This window comes from Oncorhynchus nerka, linkage group LG4, assembly GCF_034236695.1.
Source record: "Oncorhynchus nerka isolate Pitt River linkage group LG4, Oner_Uvic_2.0, whole genome shotgun sequence".
Classification (NCBI taxonomy): domain Eukaryota; kingdom Metazoa; phylum Chordata; class Actinopteri; order Salmoniformes; family Salmonidae; genus Oncorhynchus; species Oncorhynchus nerka.
The window spans coordinates 92,720,619-92,743,690 of NC_088399.1; the positions used below are offsets into that span (position 1 = coordinate 92,720,619).

The window sequence follows — 23,072 nt, forward strand, 5'->3', positions numbered from 1 at the left end:
AACATTGAGCTTGATGCACTTTTGCTATGGTTGGGACACGAAAGACATAGCTCGTCAATAAGAAACTGTCAAATCTGTTTAGGCTATTAGTTCTACATAATTCATAAAGTGTTTGATAAAGTGTCAAACAAATTACAATTAAGATATAGTGAACAAATGAGTATATTCTCCGTTAGGTCGTAGTTGAAAGGTCGCAGCTAGTTTAACATGTCTGCGCCCACGAGCACATCATCTTGAAGGTAGAGCACATATTATTTATCATTCATTGGAATAATGTAGTCAACAGCGCTCAATCAATATATATTATTATGAGTATGACTATAAAACAGCAACGTAGCAAAGTGACAGAAGTCTCTGAAGAGATGCATTTAAAATATTATTCTCTTGAGTCTGTTTTACCCCAATGTATCACCTAGCTTCAATTATCATTCATGCACTTATCCAGGCAGCGTAATTAGCAAACAGAAAGCAAATGCCTAGACCCATGGCATGTTTGAAATGGTTGATTGGAATGGATTTGAAAATGTCTTTAAAATGTTTCCAATGAAGGGGCTCCTAGACTCATGTAGTCTATGGGAAATCACTGTCTGCCTTATTTGCTTTGCTTTCATTTTCTCTTGATTTGTTTTGCAGGAGATGTGGAGGTCCGTCTGTGGCCTCTCTGTGAGGGCAGCAGAGAGGGCAATACACAGAAAATGTTCACGTAGGCTCTATGCTCACAATGCGGAAAAACCTCCTCCTCAATCTACTCCCCGGACCCAGGCGGAGAAAGAGAGGCGGAGGAGAGATAAGGAGGAGGCCATACTGAGCAGTCAACACAACGTAGGTGACCTCACTCCTAGTTAGTGGACTCTTACACATAACAAACAAAGACAGAGACTTGTTTTGTTTTACATGAAAGTTAAATCCATTTTCAGAATGTTGAAGATCAAGGAATGAAATGGAGTGAGAAAGAGAGGATAGCGTACAGTGTTTCGACACCTCCTGGGGAGAAGAAAGGTAATGAATGTCCCAAAGACTTTAGTGATGGAGGACAAAATGGATACAGTTACATATCGGAATATTCTTTTTGAAGATATATATTGTATCATTTTGACAATATCGCAATAATATTTTTTACGCTAGTTGGCAATACTCCAGTATTTTTCCTTCATAGCTTGTTTTCCATCTTCTTTTTAAATAGGGAGCCAATGTGTTTTCAGCACTTTTATTTCCGTGACTGATTCAAAACTCGTTATCATGTCTCTGTCTTGTCCCTCTGCAGCAGACATATGGTGAGCAATATGTTTGTAACATCAAATCTCAACAGAAATCACAGTATCCAATTGCAATACATATAGAATCAGGAGAATCGCAATACATATCGTTTCGGCACCTAAGTATCGTGATAATATCGTATCGTGAGGTCCGTGGCAATTCCCAGTCCTAAAAGACTTACACCCACCCTTACATCCTGTCCTGAACGCAGAGATCAGGCTGGTTTCACTGGGATAATACAACAAGTGGTCTATTGACGCACTCTCCTTGCTCCCGTGTGGCAACACTCTCTCGCTAAATAAATTCCTCTCTTCTTATTCACCATCCCTTGTTTAGACACCACCCTGCCCTTCCCTTCGTCCTACAGCCCGGAGTATGTGGAGACCAGTTGGTACTCGTGGTGGGAGAAAGAAGGCTTCTTCACCCCAGAGATCAATGTAAGAGAATAGAGCATTATAATAAGCCATATTTCAAACTGCCTGATGATGCTCCCATGTTAGGAACAATCTATCCAGATACCACAGCTCTAATAACAATCTATCCGGATAACACAGCTCTAATAACAATCTATCCGGATACCACAGCTCTAATAACAATCTATCCGGATAACACAGCTCTAATAACAATCTATCCGGATAACACAGCTCTAATAACAATCTATCCGGATAACACAGCTCTAATAACAATCTATCCGGATAACACAGCTCTAATAACAATCTATCCAGATACCACAGCTCTAATAACAATCTAATAACAATCTATCGGATAACACAGCTCTAATAACAATCTATCCAGATAACACAGCTCTAATAACAATCTATCCGGATAACACAGCTCTAATAACAATCTATCCGGATAACACAGCTCTAATAACAATCTATCCGGATAACACAGCTCTAATAACAATCTATCCAGATACCACAGCTCTAATAGTTAGATTTCGTCTAATGCCCATGTTGTTATTTTTGTTGTTGTATCAACGTTTAGGACAGACTGCCACATGCTGTGAATCGCTCCTTCTCAATGTGTATCCCTCCGCCTAACGTGACTGGCACGCTGCACGTCGGCCATGCACTCACAGTGGCCATAGAGGATGCATTGGTCCGCTGGTAACTATTTCTCACGGACAATAATAGAATCAGTCGGTTTAGAGATGTTTCCTTTTTTTGGCCGAGATGAAATGGCACCACATCAAATCCCTCTCCGTCGTATGAGATCAGATCTCAGAGCTGAAATGTGTTACTTTTTCAACGGCTAATGTATTTGACATGTTTTAGGAGATGTGATGAAGTGTATTGTTGTACTGATTGAATGTGTGGTTGTATCAGGAGGAGGATGCAGGGCTACAAAGTTGTCTGGGTACCAGGCTGTGACCATGCAGGCATCGCTACGCAGGTATGTCTCCCTGAGCTGGCTATCCATATTATCTTTCACATTTGCTTCTCTTTCAAGCTAAATGTAAAACCTGTGTCCAACCTTCTGGTCTTAATCTCAGACGGTGGTGGAGAGGAGGTTGTTTAGGGAACGAGGGAAGCGAAGACAGGACCTCAGCAGGGAGGAGTTTCTAAAGGAGGTGTGGACGTGGAAGAAAGAGTGAGTATGAGGTCCCTTTCTGTCCTCTTATTATTTGTCTCTCTCCCTTTTTCTCTCTCCCTTTTTCTTTTTCTCTCTCCCTTTTTCTTTTTCTCTCCCTTTTTCTCTCTTTTTCTTTTTCTCTCCCTTTTTCTTTTTCTCTCTTTTTCTCTCTTTCTCTTTTTCTCTCTCATTTTTATTTTTATTTTTCTCTCCCTTTTTATTTTTCTCTCCCTTTTTCTTTTTCTCTCTCCCTTTTTTCTCTCGCTTTTTCTCTCTCCCTTTTTTCTCTCCCTTTTTCTCTCCCTTTTTTCTCTCGCTTTTTCTCTCTCCCTTTTTTTTCTCTCTCTCTCCCTTTTTGCTTTTTCTCTCTCCCTTTTTTTTCTCTCTCTCTCCCTTTTTTCTTTTTCTCTCTCTCGCCTGCTGTTCTCTGACACTGCTTTCCACTGTCATTAGTAGAATCATACAACTATCCATCTTCTTAATGAGATAAAGCAAGATGATTATATTTTCACATTTGGTTCTGTCTGTGTGTTCTAGTAAGGGTTCTGTCTGTGTGTTCCAGTACGGGTTCTGTCTGTCTGTCTGTGTGTTCTAGTAAGGGTTCTGTCTGTGTGTTCCAGTACTGGTTCTGTCTGTCTGTGTGTTCCAGTACAGGTTCTGTCTATGTTCTAGTAAGGGTTCTGTCTGTGTTCTAGTAAGGGTTCTGTCTGTGTTCTAGTATGGGTTCTGTCTGTCTGTGTGTTCCAGGAAGGGAGAGGAGATCTATCACCAGCTGAGGGAACTTGGTGCGTCTCTGGACTGGAGCAGAGCCTGCTTCACCATGGATCCAGTAAGACAGTACTATTACACTACATCATCACAGACTCACAGGCCTTGTGGTTAGAATGTCCGCCCTGAGATTGGATGGTTGGGAGTTCGATCCCCGGGCCAAGTCCTACCAGAGACTGTAAAAATGGGACCCTATGAGTCTCTGCTCAGCACTCAGCATTAAGGAAATAAATTGGAGATACGATACACTAGTGTTCTGTCCAGGGGGTGTTCATCAGAAACAGGAGATAGACTAGTGTCCTGTCCAGGGGGTGTTCATCAGAAACAGGAGATAGACTAGTGTCCTGTCCAGGGGGTGTTGATCAGAAACAGGAGATAGACTAGTGTCCTGTCCAGGGGGTGTTGATCAGAAACAGGAGATAGACTAGTGTCCTGTCCAGGGGGTGTTGATCAGAAACAGGAGATAGACTAGTGTCCTGTCCAGGGGGTGTTTATCAGAAACAGGAGATAGACTAGTGTCCTGTCCAGGGGGTGTTGATCAGAAACAGGAGATAGACTAGTGTCCTGTCCAGGGGGTGTTGATCAGAAACAGGAGATAGACTAGTGTCCTGTCCAGGGGGTGTTGATCAGAAACAGGAGATAGACTAGTGTCCTGTCCAGGGGGTGTTCATCAGAAACAGGAGATAGACTAGTGTCCTGTCCAGGGGGTATTCATCAGAAACAGGAGATAGACTAGTGTCCTGTCCAGAGGGTGTTGATCAGAAACAGGAGATAGACTAGTGTCCTGTCCAGGGGGTGTTGATCAGAAACAGGAGATAGACTAGTGTCCTGTCCAGGGGGTGTTGATCAGAAACAGGAGATAGACTAGTGTCCTGTCCAGGGGGTGTTGATCAGAAACAGGAGATAGACTAGTGTCCTGTCCAGGGGGTGTTGATCAGAAACAGGAGATAGACTAGTGTCCTGTCCAGGGGTGTTGATCAGAAACAGGAGATAGACTAGTGTCCTGTCCAGGGGTGTTGATCAGAAACAGGAGATAGACTAGTGTCCTGTCCAGGGGGTGTTGATCAGAAACAGGAGATAAACTAGTGTCCTGTCCAGGGGGTGTTCATCAGAAACAGGAGATAGACTAGTGTCCTGTCCAGCGGGTGTTGATCAGAAACAGGAGATAGACTAGTGTCCTGTCCAGGGGGTGTTGATCAGAAACAGGAGATAGACTAGTGTCCTGTCCAGGGGGTGTTGATCAGAAACAGGAGATAGACTAGTGTCCTGTCCAGGGGGTGTTGATCAGAAACAGGAGATAGACTAGTGTCCTGTCCAGGGGGTGTTCATCAGAAACAGGAGATAGACTAGTGTCCTGTCCAGGGGGTATTGATCAGAAACAGGAGATAGACTAGTGTCCTGTCCAGGGGGTATTCATCAGAAACAGGAGATAGACTAGTGTCCTGTCCAGGGGGTATTCATCAGAAACAGGAGATAGACTAGTGTCCTGTCCAGGGGGTATTGATCAGAAACAGGAGATAGACTAGTGTCCTGTCCAGGGGGTGTTGATCAGAAACAGGAGATAGACTAGTGTCCTGTCCAGGGGGTGTTGATCAGAAACAGGAGATAGACTAGTGTCCTGTCCAGGGGGTGTTGATCAGAAACAGGAGATAGACTAGTGTCCTGTCCAGGGGGTATTGATCAGAAACAGGAGATAGACTAGTGTCCTGTCCAGGGGGTGTTGATCAGAAACAGGAGATAGACTAGTGTCCTGTCCAGGGGGTATTCATCAGAAACAGGAGATAGACTAGTGTCCTGTCCAGGGGGTGTTGATCAGAAACAGGAGATAGACTAGTGTCCTGTCCAGGGGGTGTTTATCAGAAACAGGAGATAGACTAGTGTCCTGTCCAGGGGGTGTTACTGGTCTACTTATATACCACACTGTTATAGTATTGTTATGGTAGTATGTTATGTTATTGATGTCATTATCACATACAGGTTATGTTATTGATGTCATTATCACATACAGGTTATGTTATTGATGTCATTATCACATACAGGTTATGTTATTGATGTCATTATCACATACAGGTTATGTTATTGGTGTCATTATCACATACAGGTTATGTTATTGATGTCATTATCACATACAGGTTATGTTATTGGTGTCATTATCACATACAGGTTATGTTATTGATGTCATTATCACATACAGGTTATGTTATTGATGTCATTATCACATACAGGTTATGTTATTGTCCGTTCTTCTGCTCAGCTCTTTCTTCCTGTGTGTGTGTGTGTGTGTGTGTGCGTGTGTGTGTGTGTGTGTCTTTGGGTATTTTCAGGGCTTCAGCAGTGCTGTGACCGAGGCCTTTGTAAGGCTGTGTGACTCTGGTCTGATCTATCGCTCTGAGGGGCTGGTCAACTGGAGCTGTGCTTTGGAGTCGGCCATCTCTGATATAGAGGTTAGTCTATCATCTCTGATATGGTCTATCACCTCTGATATGGTCTATCACCTCTGATATGGTCTATCACCTCTGATATGGTCTATCACCTCTGATATGGTCTATCACCTCTGATATGGTCTATCACCTCTGATATGGTCTATCACCTCTGATATGGTCTATCACCTCTGATATGGTCGGCCATCTCCGACGTAGAGGTTAGTCGGCCATCTCCGACGTAGAGGTTAGTCGGCCATCTCCGACGTAGAGGTTAGTCGGCCATCTCCGACGTAGAGGTTAGTCGGCCATCTCCGACGTAGAGGTTAGTCGGCCATCTCCGACGTAGAGGTTAGTCGGCCATCTCCGACGTGGAGGTTAGTCGGCCATCTCCGACGTGGAGGTTAGTCGGCCATCTCCGACGTGGAGGTTAGTCGGCCATCTCCGACGTGGAGGTTAGTCGGCCATCTCCGACGTGGAGGTTAGTCGGCCATCTCCGACGTGGAGGTTAGTCGGCCATCTCCGGCGTGGAGGTTAGTCGGCCATCTCCGGCGTGGAGGTTAGTCGGCCATCTCCGACGTGGAGGTTAGTCGGCCATCTCCGACGTGGAGGTTAGTCGGCCATCTCCGACGTGGAGGTTAGTCGGCCATCTCCGACGTAGAGGTTAGTCGGCCATCTCCGACGTGGAGGTTAGTCGGCCATCTCCGACGTGGAAGTTAGTCGGCCATCTCCGACGTGGAGGTTAGTCGGCCATCTCCGACGTAGAGGTTAGTCGGCCATCTCCGACGTGGAGGTTAGTCGGCCATCTCCGACGTGGAGGTTAGTCGGCCATCTCCGACGTAGAGGTTAGTCTTAACTATTAGATGAGGCCCTCTACTCTCATAGTGTTAGCATGTCACTTTAGCAACAACATCATCTTTGATATGTGCTACAGAACATGATGTACAGCTTCAGTTTGTACAATTTATTGTCTGCAGTTAAATAAGGTTTTATTTTCAAATTGTAAACTTGAGATGATGAATCATCGTGGTGTTTTATATGAGAGGTGTGTTGACGCTTCCTGCAGGTTGACTCCAAGCAGCTGTCTGGCAGAACCCTGTTGTCTGTCCCTGGCTACCAGAACAGGGTGGAGTTTGGGACCATGGTCACCTTTAGCTACCCTATAGACGGCCAGGGTGAGTGGTTGGGTTTGAGTCCCAAATGGCACCCTATTTAGGGCTCTGGACAAAAGTAGTGCACTGTGTAGGGAATAGGGTGCCATTTGAGATGTAATCTCAGTATCTGGGTCGTGATCTTCCTGTATGTCTGCTGTTCTCTGGGATTTCTCCCATCTTTCCTGTTGTTTATACTCTCTCTTTCTCTTTATTAGATGGAGAGGTGGCAGTGTCGACCACTCGTCCTGAGACCATGTTGGGTGATGTGGCCATCGCTGTGCATCCTGAGGACCCTCGATATCAGGCTAGTATACTTCAGATTAAATCCTGAGGACCCTCGATATCAGGCTAGTATACTTCAGATTACATCCTGAGGACCCTCTATCAGGCTAGAATACTTCAGATTAAATCCTGAGGACCCTCGATATCAGGCTAGTATACTTCAGATTACATCCTGAGGACCCTCGATATCAGGCTAGTATACTTCAGATTACATCCTGAGGACCCTCGATATCAGGCTAGAATACTTCAGATTAAATCCTGAGGACCCTCGATATCAGGCTAGTATACTTCAGATTACATCCAGAGGACCCTCGATATCAGGCTAGAATACTTCAGATTAAATCCTGAGAACCCTCTATATCTTTATTGTACCACTGTGTATGATTACGAGTTGTCTTTTAGCAGAGACTTCTAAATGTATCTTTATTGTACCACTGTGTATGATTACGAGTTGTCTTTTAGCAGAGACTTCTAAATTTATCTTTATTGTACCACTGTGTATGATTACGAGTTGTCTTTTAGCTGAGACTTCTAAATGTATCTTTATTGTACCACTGTGTATGATTACGAGTTGTCTTTTAGCTGAGACTTCTAAATGTATCTTTATTGTACCACTGTGTATGATTACGAGTTGTCTTTTAGCTGAGACTTCTAAATGGTTCACTACTATCTGTCTTGCAGGCAGTTCATGGTAAACAGTGCAGACACCCATTCGCTGACCGACTCTTACCCATCATCACTGACACTATGGTGGACATGGAGCTGGGTACAGGTACAGGAACGGTCTTGATGATCTGATGGAATTTGAACAGCAATGCATCAGGAACAAGAACAAGCTAGTTATGCTAAAGGCTGTTATGGTACAAAACAACGATTATTCTGAAAACCATTCCTTCTTTATTGTTCTGTCTGTCTGTCTGTCTGTCTGTCTGTCTGTCTGTCTGTGTCTGTCTGTGTCTGTCTCTCTGTCTGTCCTATCCATCTGTCTCTCTGTCTTTCTCTGTCTGTCCTATCCATCTGTCTCTCTGTCTTTCTCTGTCTGTCCTGTCCGTCTGTCTCTCTCTCTGTCTGTCTGTGTGTCTCTCTCTCTCTCTCTGTCCTATCCGCCTGTCTGTCTCTCTGTCTGTCTCTGTCCTGTCTGTCTGTCTCTCTTTCTCTCTGTCTGTCTCTCTCGCTCTCTTTCTCTGTCCATCTGCGTCTGTCTCTGTCTGTCCCTGTCTGTCTGTTTGTTTCTGTCTGTTTCTCAGGTGCTGTAAAAGTTACTCCAGCTCACGACCACACTGACTTCCTGCTTTCCCAGCGGCACTCTCTTCCTCGCCTCACTGTGATTGGAGGAGACGGCACAATGACCCCTCTCTGTGGTCAATGGCTGGAGGTACACTATCTCATCCAGAGATTGTTGTTGTCAGTTACTGTGTTCTGTCTGGCAGTTCCGTAACATCTGAGAGATATCTAATATTTCCCTCCCATCACAGGGAGTGAAGCGTTTTGATGCCAGAGAACAAGTGATCGATGCACTGACAGAGAAGATGCTGTTCAGAGGGAAAAGGGATCATGCCATGTCTTTACCTGTCTGCAGGTAGAGGGAGACATTCACTGTCTGTTCCCTCTCTCTCTTGAGACGGAAAGGGTGTTCGAATCACATCATGTAGTGCCCTGATAATGTAGTGCCCTAATAATGTAGTGCCCTGATAATGTATTGCCCTAATAATGTAGTGCCCTGATAATTTAGTGCCCTGATAATGTAGTGCCCTGATAATGTAGTAGCCTAATAATGTAGTGCCCTGATAATGTAGTGCCCCGATAATGTAGTGCCCTGACAATGTAGTGCCCTTATAATGTAGTGCCCTGATAATGTAGTGCCCTAATAATGTGGTGCCCTGATAATGTAGTGCCCTGATAATGTAGTGCCCTTATAATGTAGTGCCCTGATAATGTAGTGCCCTTATAATGTAGTGCCCGATAATGTAGTGCCCTAATAATGTAGTGCCCTAATAATGTGGTGCCCTGATAATGTAGTGCCCTGATAATGTAGTGCCCTTATAATGTAGTGCCCTGACAATGTAGTGCCCTGATAATGTAGTGCCCTGACAATGTAGTGCCCTGATAATGTAGTGCCCTGATAATGTGGTGCCCGGATAATGTGGTGCCCTGATAATGTAGTGCCCTAATAATGTGGTGCCCTGATAATGTAGTGCCCTAATAATGTAGTGCCCTGATAATGTAGTGCCCTGATAATAATGCCCTAATAATGGTGCCCTGATAATGTGGTGCCCTGATAATGTAGTGCCCTAATAATGTGGTGCCCTGATAATGTAGTGCCCTAATAATGTAGTGCCCTGATAATGTGGTGCCCTGATAATGTAGTGCCCTGATAATGTAGTGCCCTGATAATGTAGTGCCCTGATAATGTAGTGCCCTGACAATGTAGTGCCCTATTAATGTAGTGCCCTGACAATGTAGTGCCCTGATAATGTAGTGCCCTGATAATGTAGTGCCCTGGTAATGTAGTGCCCTATTAATGTAGTGCCCTGATAATGTAGTGCCCTGACAATGTAGTGCCCTGACAATGTAGTGCCCTGACAATGTAGTGCCCTGATAAATCAAACCCAGATGATGGGATAAGTTAAAAACATGAGTACTTTTGCACTGAAAGACAGTATGTTTACAAATGACATACAGGACAGGGTTTTTTTCACAGAGGAAAGTGAATGAATCACCACATTCAGAATTGCTGGCTAAAAGGAATCATTTCTGTCAGTTATCCCAGAACCTGTTTTGATTTAGTCAGTAATCTAATATGTGTACAGAAGCTGGTGTGATTTAGTCAGTAATCTATATGTAACAGAAGAGATATGGGTTAGATGTGGTTACCTGCTGTTCATCCAGAATAACCATCTCCTGCAATTTCACATAGAAATCCAATCAGTTACCCAAAATGAACTGAATAACAGAACAGATAACACGCCAGGGTAACATGTCAGGGTAACACGTAACACGCCAGGGTAACACGCCAGGGTAACACGCCAGGGTAACACGCCAGGGTAACACGTCAGGGTAACACGTCAGGGTAACACGCCAGGGTAACACGTCGGGGTAACACGTCAGGGTAACACGTAACACGCCAGGGTAACACGTAACACGCCAGGGTAACACGCCAGGGTAACACGCCAGGGTAACACGCCAGGGTAACACGTCAGGGTAACACGTCAGGGTAACGCGTAACACGTCAGGGTAACACGTCAGGGTAACACGCCAGGGTAACACGTCAGGGTAACACGTAACACGTCAGGGTAACGCGTCAGGGTAACGCGTCAGGGTAACGCGTCAGGGTAACGCGTCAGGGTAACGCGTCAGGGTAACGCGTCAGGGTAACACGCCAGGGTAACGCGTCAGGGTAACACGTCAGGGTAACATGTCAGGGTAACACGTAACGCGTCAGGGTAACGCGTCAGGGTAACACGTCAGGGTAACACGTAACACGTCAGGGTAACACGTCAGGGTAACGCGTCAGGGTAACACGTAACACGTCAGGGTAACGTGTCAGGGTAACACGTCAGGGTAACACGTCAGGGTAACACGTAACACGTCAGGGTAACGTGTCATGGTAACACGCCAGGGTAACGCGTCAGGGTAACACGTCAGGGTAACACGTAACGCGTCAGGGTAACACGTCAGGGTAACACGCCAGGGTAACGCGTCAGGGTAACACGTCAGGGTAACACGTAACACGTCAGGGTAACACGCCAGGGTAACACGTAACACGTCAGGGTAACACGTCAGGGTAACACGTAACACGTCAGGGTAACACGTCAGGGTAACACGTCAGGGTAACACATCAGGGTAACACGTAACACGTCAGGGAACACGTAACGCGTCAGGGTAACACGTAACGCGTCAGGGTAACGCGTCAGGGTAACACGTCAGGGTAACGCGTCAGGGTAACGCGTCAGGGTAACACGTCAGGGTAACACGTCAGGGTAACACGTCAGGGTAACACGTAACGCGTCAGGGTAACACGCCAGGGTAACGCGTCAGGGTAACACGCCAGGGTAACGCGTCAGGGTAACACGCCAGGGTAACGTGTCAGGGTAACACGTCAGGGTAACACGTAACACGTCAGGGTAACACGTCAGGGTAACGCGTCAGGGTAACACGTAACACGTCAGGGTAACACATCAGGGTAACGCGTAACGCGTCAGGGTAACGCGTCAGGGTAACGCGTCAGGGTAACACGTAACATGTCAGGGTAACACGTCAGGGTAACACGTCAGGGTAACACGTCAGGGTAACGCGTCAGGGTAACACGTCAGGGTAACGCGTCAGGGTAACACGTCAGGGTAACACGTAACACGTCAGGGTAACGCGTCAGGGTAACACGTAACACGTCAGGGTAACGCGTCAGGGTAACGCGTCAGGGTAACATGTCAGGGTAACGTGTCAGGGTAACACGTCAGGGTAACATGTCAGGGTAACACGTAACACGTCAGGGTACCACGTCAGGGTAACACGTCAGGGTAACGCGTCAGGGTAACGCGTAACACGTCAGGGTAATGCGTAACACGTCAGGGTAACACGTCAGGGTAACATGTCAGGGTAACACATCAGGGTAACGCGTCAGGGTAACACGTCAGGGTAACACGTAACACATCAGGGTAACGCGTCAGGGTAACACGTCAGGGTAATGCGTCAGGGTAACATGTCAGGGTAACACGTAACACGTCAGGGTAACACGTAACACGTCAGGGTAACACGTCAGGGTAACACGTAACACGTCAGGGTAACACGTCAGGGTAACGTCAGGGTAACACGTCAGGGTAACACGTAACACGTCAGGGTAACGCGTCAGGGTAACGCGTAACACGTCAGGGTAATGCGTAACACGTCAGGGTAACACGTCAGGGTAACATGTCAGGGTAACACGTCAGGGTAACACGTCAGGGTAACACGTCAGGGTAACACGTAACACGTCAGGGTAACGCGTCAGGGTAACACGTCAGGGTAACACGTAACACGTCAGGGTAACACGTCAGGGTAACACGTAACACGTCAGGGTAACGCGTCAGGATCGTCAGCATCTTGTTTACTATCCTACTGACCTCACCATAGAGTTAAGGCCACACCCAGTTGCTATGGTAAAGCTATTTTTGTCTTATTCTGCTAATTATTTATCTTGTCCTCTTTCCCCCTCCTGTGTGCCAGTCGTTCTGGGGATGTCATTGAACCTTTGTTGAAGAAGCAGTGGTTTGTGCGTTGTGGAGAGATGGCCCAGAGAGCCATACAGGTGATTGGACTGTCTCTTTCTGTTGTAGTATTTGCTGTAGGTCACCTCAGCCTGTCTGCTTCAGTGGCACCCTATTCCCTACGTAAGTGCACTGCTTTTAGTCACTGCCCTGTGTTGGTGAGAGGGTCTGTGTTGGTGAGAGGGTCTGTGTTGGTGAGAGGGTCTGTGTTGGTGAGAGGGTCTGTGTTGGTGAGAGGGTCTGTGTTGGTGAGAGGGTCTGTGTAGGTGAGAGGGTCTGTGTTGGTGAGAGGGTCTGTGTTGGTGAGAGGGTCTGTGTTGGTGAGAGGGTCTGTGTTGGTGAGAGGGTCTGTGTTGGTGAGAGGGTCTGTGTTGGTGAGAGGGTCTGTGTTGGTGAGAGGGTCTGTGTTGGTGAGAGGGTCTGTTTATCATTTGAACATGTCAATGAAGAGGATGTAATGCATGGCACTGACTCTCTCTCCACCTCTTTCTCCCTCTCTCTCCCCCTCTTCTCTTTCTCTCTCTCTCTCTCTCTCTCCACCCTCTTTCTCTCTCTCCCCCTCTTTCTCTCCTCTTCTCTTCCTTTCTCTGTCCACTCTCTTTCTCTCTCTCCACCTCTTTCTCTCTCTCTCCACCCTCTTTCTCTCTCTCCCCCTCTTTCTCTCTCTCTCTCCCTCTCTCTCTCTCTCTCTCTCTCTCTCCCCCTCTTTCTCTCCTCTTCTCTTTCTCTCTCTCTCTCTCTCTCTCTCTCTCCACCCTCTTTCTCTCTCTCCCCCTCTTTCTCTCCCCTTCTCTTCCTTTCTCTGTCCACTCTCTTTCTCTCTCTCTCTCCACCTCTTTCTCTCTCTCTCCACCCTCTTTCTCTTTCTCTCTCTCTCTCTCTCTTTCTCTCTCCCCCTCTTTCTCTTTCTCTCTCCACCCTCTTTCTCTCTCTCCCCCTCTTTCTCTCTCTCTCACCCTCTCTCTCCCCCTCTTTCTCTCTCTCTCCTCTCTCTCCCTCTCTCTCCCTCTTTCTCTCTCTCCCCCTCTTTCTCTCTCTCTCCACCCTCTTTCTCTCCACCCTCTTTCTCTCTCTCCCCCTTTCTCTCCTCTTCTCTCTCTCTCTCTCTCTCCCCCTCTTTCTCTCCTCTTCTCTTCCTTTCTCTGTCCACTCTCTTCCCCTCTTTCTCTCTCTCCACCCTCTTTCTCTCTTTCTCTCTCTCCCCCCTCTCTCCCTCTCTCCCTCTCTGTGTGTCTCCCCTCTCTCTGTGTCTCTTTCTCTCTCTCCCCCCTCTCTCCCTCTCTCTCTCTCTGTGTGTGTCTCTCCCTCTCTGTGTGTCTCTCCCTCTCTCTCCTCTCCCTCAGGCAGTAGATGAGGGACAGTTAGAGATCATTCCTCACTTCTACACCAAAACATGGAGTAGCTGGCTCTCCAACATCAGGTCAGTAAGAGTGGAGAAAGTATTACTTTTCTAAATATCAAAAGGTCCCCCCTGGACCTAGCTGCAAGGTTCTCAGAAGGAGAGAGAAATAAGCAGGACATCTGGAATCTTCCAACCAGGATGTCAGTCACATTTATATTCAGAACTGGACTGAACAATAATAGTGTGACGTGTGAGAGAATCAACAACCAGTCTGTTTGTTTGTCTTCCTGCTGGACTAGCAACACCGGGCCCCGACATCTTCATTGTTTTATTGTTGCTCTTTGACCCCTTGGTTTTATTAAAATAGTCCTTGTTATGACTTATGTGGTTTTAACAATGTGATGCCTGTTTGTGTTTTCCACGTCAGTGATTGGTGCATATCCAGGCAGCTTTGGTGGGGTCATCAGATTCCAGCCTATCGAGTGACTCTCTCAGATTCCACTGACACTCAGGAGGTGCACTGCATGTTTCAAGCTTGGATTTTACACTCTCACAGTCACACTTATCAACAAATTGTCAGTCATATTTCTGTATTGTAAACAACGTTATTTATTGATGTGTGTTATTTCCCTCAGGAGCTCTGGGTCTGGGGCAGGAGTGAGGAGGAGGCCAGAGAGCGGGCTGCTGGGAAATATGGAGTGACTGCTGACGCCATTACACTGACTCAGGGTGACTGCTGACACCATTACACTGACTCGGGGTGACTGCTGATACCATTACACTGACTCGGGGTGACTGCTGACACCATTACACTGACTCAGGGTGACTTCTGAGGCCATTACACTGACTCAGGGTGACTGCTGAGGCCATTACACTGACTCAGGGTGACTGCTGACACCATTACACTGACTCAGGGTGACTGCTGACGCCATTACACTAACTCAGGGTGACTGCTGACGCCATTACACTGACTCAGGGTGACTGCTGACACCATTACACTGACTCAGGGTGACTGCTGACGCCATTACACTGACTCAGGGTGACTGCTGACGCCATTACACTGACTCAGGGTGACTGCTGACACCATTACACTGACTCAGGGTGACTGCTGACACCATTACACTGACTCAGGGTGACTGCTGACACCATTACACTGACTCAGGGTGACTGCTGACACCATTACACTGACTCAGGGTGACTGCTGACGCCATTACACTGACTCGGGGTGACTGCTGACACCATTACACTGACTCGGGGTGACTGCTGACACCATTACACTGACTCGGGGTGACTGCTGACACCATTACACTGACTCGGGGTGACTGCTGACACCATTACACTGACTCGGGGTGACTGCTGACACCATTACACTGACTCGGGGTGACTGCTGACACCATTACACTGACTCAGGGTGACTGCTGACGCCATTACACTGACTCAGGGTGACTGCTGACACCATTACACTGACTCGGGGTGACTGCTGACACCATTACACTGACTCGGGGTGACTGCTGACACCATTACACTGACTCGGGGTGACTGCTGACACCATTACACTGACTCGGGGTGACTGCTGACCCCATTACACTGACTCGGGGTGACTGCTGACCCCATTACACTGACTCAGGGTGACTGCTGACACCATTACACTGACTCAGGGTGACTGCTGACCCCATTACACTGACTCGGGGTGACTGCTGACCCCATTACATTGACTCGGGGTGACTGCTGACCCCATTACACTGACTCGGGGTGACTGCTGACACCATTACACTGACTCAGGGTGACTGCTGACCCCAGTACATTGACTCAGGGTGACTGCTGACACCATTACATTGACTCGGGGTGACTGCTGACCCCATTACATTGACTCGGGGTGACTGCTGACCCCATTACACTGACTCGGGGTAACTGCTGACACCATTACACTGACTCAGGGTGACTGCTGACACCATTACATTGACTCTGGGTGACTGCTGACGCCATTACATTGACTCGGGGTGACTGCTGACCCCAGTACATTGACTCAGGGTGACTCACCTTAATAAGTCTGTCTGTCAGGAGATCTGCTTTACTGCCGTCCCATTGAATTGTTTGTTGCACAACAATGACTCTGAGTCCCTGTGGTGCCACACTATCACAAGCCTGTTGTGTTGTTTGTTTGTTTTCGATTGGCTCGTTTACACCCTCTCTCTCTCTCTTTCTCTCTCCATGTCAGACCCTGATGTATTGGACACCTGGTTCTCCTCAGGGCTCTTCCCATTTGCCATGTTGGGCTGGCCACAGCAGGTACTTGACTTGCATTTCCTCCCCATATGTTTCACTTTTCACAAACAAAGACAATCTGTGTCCCAAATGGCACCTTTTCCCCATAGGGCTATGGTCTAAAGTAGTGCACTATGTAGGGAATAGGGTGCCTTTTCAGGCATCCATTGTATTGTCTAGGACATCAACCGCTAAAAATATGCCCCATATAAGTGCCCACACTTCCTCATGCTTACTTGACGTGTTGTGTCCCCTACAAATATGCCCCCACAGACAAGTGACCTGAGGCAATTCTACCCCAACACTATCCTGGAAACAGGAAGTGACCTCATCTTCTTCTGGGTGGCCAGGATGGTGATGCTTGGCACAGAACTGACTGGGCAGCTACCCTTCAAACAGGTAGCGATACTAACGACAACGGGGTCCGATAATAATGACAACGTGGTCCGATATTAACGACAACGGGGTCTGACATTAACGACAACGTGGTCTGACATTAACGACAACGTGGTCCGATATTAACGACAACGGGGTCTGACATTAATGACAATGTGGTCTGACACTAACAACAACGGGGTCTGAAATAAAGACAACGGGGTCTGATATTAACGACAATGTGGTCTGACACTAACGACAACGGGGTCTGACACTAACGACAACGGGGTCTGATTCTAATGACAACGGGGTCTGACATTAACGACAACGGGGTCTGACATTAACGACAACGGGGTCTGATATTGACAACGGGGTCTGACACTAACGACAACAGGGTCTGATATTAACGACAACGGGGTCTGATATTAACAGTGTTTGATAACAACAGAGTATAAATTAGAGCCCCTATTCTTACTCTCTCTCTCTGTCTCCCTCCCCATCTCTCTATTTCTCTCTCCCAGGTGCTCCTCCACTCTCTGGTGAGGGATAAGCATGGCAGGAAGATGAGTAAATCTCTGGGAAATGTCATCGACCCTTTAGATGTTATCTCTGGCATCTCTCTGGAGGTACACACACGGTCAGACCTGTCCAGCCTGGCCGGGAGACAGAGGACTTGTTAGGAGTAATGACAGAGGACTTGTTAGGAGTAACACGGTCAGACCTGTCCAGCCTGGCCGGGATACAGAGGACTTGTTAGGAGTAACGACAGAGGACCTGTTAGGAGTAACGACAGAGGACCTGTTAGGAGTAACGACAGAGGACCTGTTAGGAGTAACGACAGAGGACTTGTTAGGAGTAACGACAGAGGACCTGTTAGGAGTAACGACAGAGGACCTGTTAGGAGTAACGACAGAGGACCTGTTAGGAGTAACGACAGAGGACTTGTTAGGAGTAACGACAGAGGACCTGTTAGGAGTAACGACAGAGGACCTGTTAGGAGTAACGACAGAGGACCTGTTAGGAGTAACGACAGAGGACCTGTTAGGAGTAACGACAGAGGACCTGTTAGGAGTAACGACAGAGGACCTGTTAGGAGTAACGACAGAGGACCTGTTAGGAGTAACGACAGAGGACCTGTTAGGAGTAACGACAGAGGACCTGTTAGGAGTAACGACAGAGGACTTGTTAGGAGTAACGACAGAGGACCTGTTAGGAGTAACACGGTCAGACCTGTCCAGCCTGGCCGGGATACAGAGGACTTGTTAGGAGTAACGACAGAGGACTTGTTAGGAGTAACGACAGAGGACCTGTTAGGAGTAACGACAGAGGACCTGTTAGGAGTAACGACAGAGGACCTGTTAGGAGTAACGACAGAGGACCTGTTAGGAGTAACGACAGAGGACCTGTTAGGAGTAACGACAGAGGACTTGTTAGGAGTAACGACAGAGGACCTGTTAGGAGTAACGACAGAGGACCTGTTAGGAGTAACGACAGAGGACCTGTTAGGAGTAACGACAGAGGACCTGTTAGGAGTAACGACAGAGGACCTGTTAGGAGTAACGACAGAGGACCTGTTAGGAGTAACGACAGACGACTTGTTAGGAGTAACGACAGAGGACTTGTTAGGAGTAACGACAGAGGACTTGTTAGGAGTAACGACAGAGGACCTGTTAGGAGTAACGACAGAGGACCTGTTAGGAGTAACGACAGAGGACCTGTTAGGAGTAACGACAGAGGACCTGTTAGGAGTAACGACAGAGGACTTGTTAGGAGTAACGACATCTATTAGAACACTAAATCATGGTGGTGGAAGGACATTACTGCCACAGAATTGATCATCTTGTTCTGGGCTGTAAAAACAACAGAGAGAGAGAGAGGAGGGTGAGGAGAGTAGAGGATGTCTTGCTGCAGTGGAAATATGCTCTTGGCAATCTGCCCTGTAGTGGAGCTCTCCCACTCTAAAATTTTACTTAGCATGATTAAAAAGTAATGACGTATTACAAAAGCGCACTGTCTCCCACTATTTGTCTTCTCTTGCTCTCTTTCTCTCCCACTATTTGTCTTCTCTTGCGCTCTCTCTCTCCCACTATTTGTCTTCTCTTGCTCTCTCTCTCTCCCACTATTTGTCTTCTCTTGCTCTCTCTCTCTCCCACTATTTGTCTTCTCTTGCTCTCTCTCTCTCCCACTATTTGTCTTCTCTTGCTCTCTCTCTCTCCCACTATTTGTCTTCTCTTGCTCTCTCTCTCTCCCACTATTTATGTCTTCTCTCGCGCTCTCTCAAATTCAATTCAAGGGGCTTTATTGGCATGGGAAACATGTTTACATTGCCAAAGCAAGTTGAGTAAAAAAATAAACAAAAGTGAAATAAACAAAATATGAACAGCAAACATTACACTCCAAAAGAATCAAGACATTTCAAATGTCATATTATGTCTATATACAGTGTTGTCTATATACAGCGTTGTCTATATACAGCGTTGTCTATATACAGCGTTGTCTATATACAGTGTTGTCTATATACAGCGTTGTCTATATACAGTGTTGTCTATATACAGCGTTGTCTATATACAGCGTTGTCTATATACAGCGTTGTCTATATACAGCGTTGTCTATATACAGCGTTGTCTATATACAGTGTTGTCTATATACAGTGTTGTCTATATACAGCGTTGTCTATATACAGCGTTGTCTATATACAGTGTTGTCTATATACAGTGTTGTCTATATACAGTGTTGTCTATATACAGCGTTGTCTATATACAGCGTTGTCTATATACAGCGTTGTCTATATACAGCGTTGTCTATATACAGCGTTGTCTATATACAGCGTTGTCTATATACAGCGTTGTCTATATACAGTGTTGTCTATATACAGTGTTGTCTATATACAGTGTTGTCTATATACAGCGTTGTCTATATACAGCGTTGTCTATATACAGTGTTGTCTATATACAGTGTTGTCTATATACAGTGTTGTCTATATACAGCGTTGTCTATATACAGCGTTGTCTATATACAGCGTTGTCTATATACAGCGTTGTCTATATACAGCGTTGTCTATATACAGTGTTGTCTATATACAGTGTTGTCTATATACAGCGTTGTCTATATACAGCGTTGTCTATATACAGCGTTGTCTATATACAGCGTTGTCTATATACAGCGTTGTCTATATACAGCGTTGTCTATATACAGCGTTGTCTATATACAGCGTTGTCTATATACAGCGTTGTCTATATACAGCGTTGTCTATATACAGCGTTGTCTATATACAGCGTTGTCTATATACAGCGTTGTCTATATACAGCGTTGTCTATATACAGCGTTGTCTATATACAGCGTTGTCTATATACAGCGTTGTCTATATACAGCGTTGTCTATATACAGCGTTGTCTATATACAGCGTTGTCTATATACAGCGTTGTCTATATACAGCGTTGTCTATATACAGTGTTGTCTATATACAGTGTTGTCTATATACAGCGTTGTCTATATACAGTGTTGTAAGGATGTGCAAATAGTTATTAAAGTACAAAAGGGAAAATAAATAAGCATAAATATGTACAATGGTGTTTGTTCTTCACTGGTTGCCCTTTTCTTGTGGGAACAGGTCACAAATCTTGCTGCTGTGATGTCACACTGTGGTATTTCACCCAGTAGATATGGGAGTTTATCAAAATTGGATTTGTTTTCAAATTCTTTGTGGATCTGTGTAATCTGAGGGAATTATGTGTCTCTAATATGGTCATACATTTGGCAGGAGGTTAGGAAGTGCAGTTCAGTTTCCACCTCATTTTGTGGGCAGTGAGCACATTGCCTGTCTTCTCTTGAGGCCACCGTAGGCAGACATGGCTCTATCTCAATAGCAAGGCTATGCTCACTGAGTCTGTACATAGTCAAAGCTTTCCTTAAGTTTGGGTCAGTCACAGTGGTCAGGTATTCTGCCAATGTGTACTCTCTGTTTAGAGACAAATAGCATCCTAGTTTGCTCTGTTTTTTTGTTGATTCTTTCCAAAGTGTCAAGTAATTATCTTTTTGTTTTCTCATGATTTGGTTGGGTCTAATTGTGTTGGTGTCTTGGGGTTCTGTGGGGTCTGTTTGTGTTGGTGAACAGAGACCCAGGACCAGCTTGCTTAGGGGACTCTTCTCCAGGTTAATCTCGCTGTAGGTGATGGCTTTGTTATGGAAGGTTTGGGAATCGCTTCCTTTTAGGTGGTTGTAGAATTTAATGGCTCGGTTCTTGGTTTTTATAATTAGCGGGTGCTCTAGGGCAATGGTGTCTAGATGGAATTTGTGCAGAAGATCTAGGTGCTGCTGTAGGCCCTCCTTGGTTGGTGACAGAAGCACCAGATCAGCAGCAAACAGTAAACATTTGACTTCAGATTCTAGTAGGGTGAGACCGGGTGCTGCAGACTGTTCTAGTGCACTCGCCAATTCATTGATCTATATGTTGAAGAGGTTGGGACTCAAGCTGCATCCCTGTCTCACCCTACAACCTTGTGTTTTTTTTTTTTTTTTTGCCATTTTAAACGACACATTTGTTCTCCCCCCCTCCTCAGAGGCTCCAAGAGAAAGTGGAGGAGGGCAACCTAGACCCCCGTGAGAGCATGGTCGCCATGGAAGCGCAGGTCAGTCAGTTGCCCACCGCCGTCCCTCGACTCCCTCCTCTCGGTCATTTGTTCCGTCTGAGTGGGGCATGTTCATTTACTTCCTCTGTGCTCTCTCCCTGACTGTGTCCCGAATGGCACCCTATTCCACATGACCAAAGCCCTAAAGTAGTGTGCTGAATAGGGACTTAAGGGTGCCATTTTGGGACACAGCCCCTGACTCCTGTCTCTCTGTCCCCTATGGCGTCCAGAGGAAAGACTTCCCGAAGGGGATCCCAGAGTGTGGTACTGACGCGCTCCGCTTCGCACTCTGCTCTTACAAGGCCCAGGGTGAGTGACTGCTCTTACAAGGCCCGGGGTGAGTGACTCTGCTCTTACAAGGCCCGGGGTGAGTGACTCTGCTCTTACAAGGCCCAGGGTGAGTGACTCTGCTCTTACAAGGCCCAGGGTGAGTGACTCTGCTCTTACAAGGCCCAGGGTGAGTGACTCTGCTCTTACAAGGCCCAGGGTGAGTGACTCTGCTCTTACAAGGCCCAGGGTGAGTGACTCTGCTCTTACAAGGCCCAGGGTGAGTGACTCTGCTCTTACAAGGCCCAGGGTGAGTGACTCTGCTCTTACAAGGCCCAGGGTGAGTGACTCCCTGAGTCTCCCTGACGTCAGGTGTTTTATCTGAGGAAAGAGGTCTATTTGTCAAACTCCAGGTCTCTTTGTAGTTTTTCTCTTGAGAATAGCCGAGGTATTCTTCCAAAGTTCTGACAACAACAAAAAACAACAGTTTGTTTCCATAGCAACAATATCACTGTCTCTCTCTCTCTCTGTCCGTCCATCAGGTGAGGACATCAGTCTGTCCGTGTCCCAGGTGCTGAGCTGTAGACACTTCTGTAACAAGATGTGGCAGACAGTGAGATTCACGCTGGGTGTCCTGGAGGACCGAGGGGCTGAACTGGGAACAGTGGAACAGGTAATGGATTAGATTTATACCGTAGCGGAACACCAACAGACATGACAATATTATATCGCTGTTGTTGTCACATTAATGTCACTGGGAGACTAAAGTGAAAATGTGACTGTGGAAGTTAAGATTCTCTCTATAATAATCACTGATTTTTCCAGTCATTTAAATTCCTTAATTCCTGTTTGTTATAAACTAGGTTTCCATCCAGAGGTCGAGGGGCATAAAGATGGCGGCCAACGTGCACTTAACAGAAATTCCTCGTTCCGCTCGTTCATTTCTCTCCGTTACTCTTTTTTTTTTGTCGGGTCATTAACAGAGTATACATGATCCCTATTTTTTAGCTTCCAGATGCAATTAGAAGAAAAAACGAAACTGTAGATTGTGCTGATTTTTTTGATTGGCACATTGAACCATGTCGCATGCCGTAGTTGAAACAGTCAATGCTTTTAAACAATTACGTCATATCTTTTAATTCTGACATTTGTATGCACTTCAGCCATTGGCCGATGGATTTTCATGCATTCTAAAATCCGAATAAAAACAGTGCATATCTTCCCAGCAGAGGTGTTTCCATTTATTTTATGATTTTTTTTTTTTAACCTTTATTTAACTAGGCAAGTCAGTTAAGAACAAATTCTTATTTTCAATGACGGACTAGGAACAGTGGGTTAACTGCCTGCTCAGGGTCAGAACGACAGATCTGTACCTTGTCAGCTCAGGGGTTTTGAACTTGCAACCTTGCGGTTACTAGTCCAACGCTCTAACCACTAGGCTACGCTGCCGCCCCATTAAATGAACTAGTTGCAGATAACAGGCTGTGATGACGTAG

The 23,072-nt window shown here is 46.3% G+C and overlaps 1 protein-coding gene across 1 annotated transcript in view; it reads left to right on the forward strand.

The window, feature by feature from the left end:
* Positions 1–25: 25 nt before the first annotated feature.
* The window catches only part of vars2 (valyl-tRNA synthetase 2, mitochondrial), a 32,692-nt gene continuing 9,645 nt past the window's right edge, over positions 26–23,072 (forward strand). The window contains exons 1-24 of the mRNA XM_065018039.1: positions 26–239; positions 634–822; positions 918–999; positions 1,594–1,694; positions 2,245–2,366; positions 2,586–2,652; positions 2,753–2,850; positions 3,580–3,661; positions 5,925–6,044; positions 7,087–7,195; positions 7,390–7,482; positions 8,142–8,228; positions 8,704–8,831; positions 8,932–9,035; positions 12,659–12,740; positions 14,043–14,119; positions 14,469–14,556; positions 14,677–14,770; positions 16,260–16,330; positions 16,580–16,705; positions 17,203–17,307; positions 21,241–21,309; positions 21,540–21,618; positions 22,119–22,249. Coding sequence (XP_064874111.1) covers positions 637–822; positions 918–999; positions 1,594–1,694; positions 2,245–2,366; positions 2,586–2,652; positions 2,753–2,850; positions 3,580–3,661; positions 5,925–6,044; positions 7,087–7,195; positions 7,390–7,482; positions 8,142–8,228; positions 8,704–8,831; positions 8,932–9,035; positions 12,659–12,740; positions 14,043–14,119; positions 14,469–14,556; positions 14,677–14,770; positions 16,260–16,330; positions 16,580–16,705; positions 17,203–17,307; positions 21,241–21,309; positions 21,540–21,618; positions 22,119–22,249 — 2,301 coding nt within the window. The 5' untranslated portion in view covers positions 26–239; positions 634–636. The remainder of the gene's footprint in view (positions 240–633; positions 823–917; positions 1,000–1,593; positions 1,695–2,244; positions 2,367–2,585; positions 2,653–2,752; positions 2,851–3,579; positions 3,662–5,924; positions 6,045–7,086; positions 7,196–7,389; positions 7,483–8,141; positions 8,229–8,703; positions 8,832–8,931; positions 9,036–12,658; positions 12,741–14,042; positions 14,120–14,468; positions 14,557–14,676; positions 14,771–16,259; positions 16,331–16,579; positions 16,706–17,202; positions 17,308–21,240; positions 21,310–21,539; positions 21,619–22,118; positions 22,250–23,072) is intronic.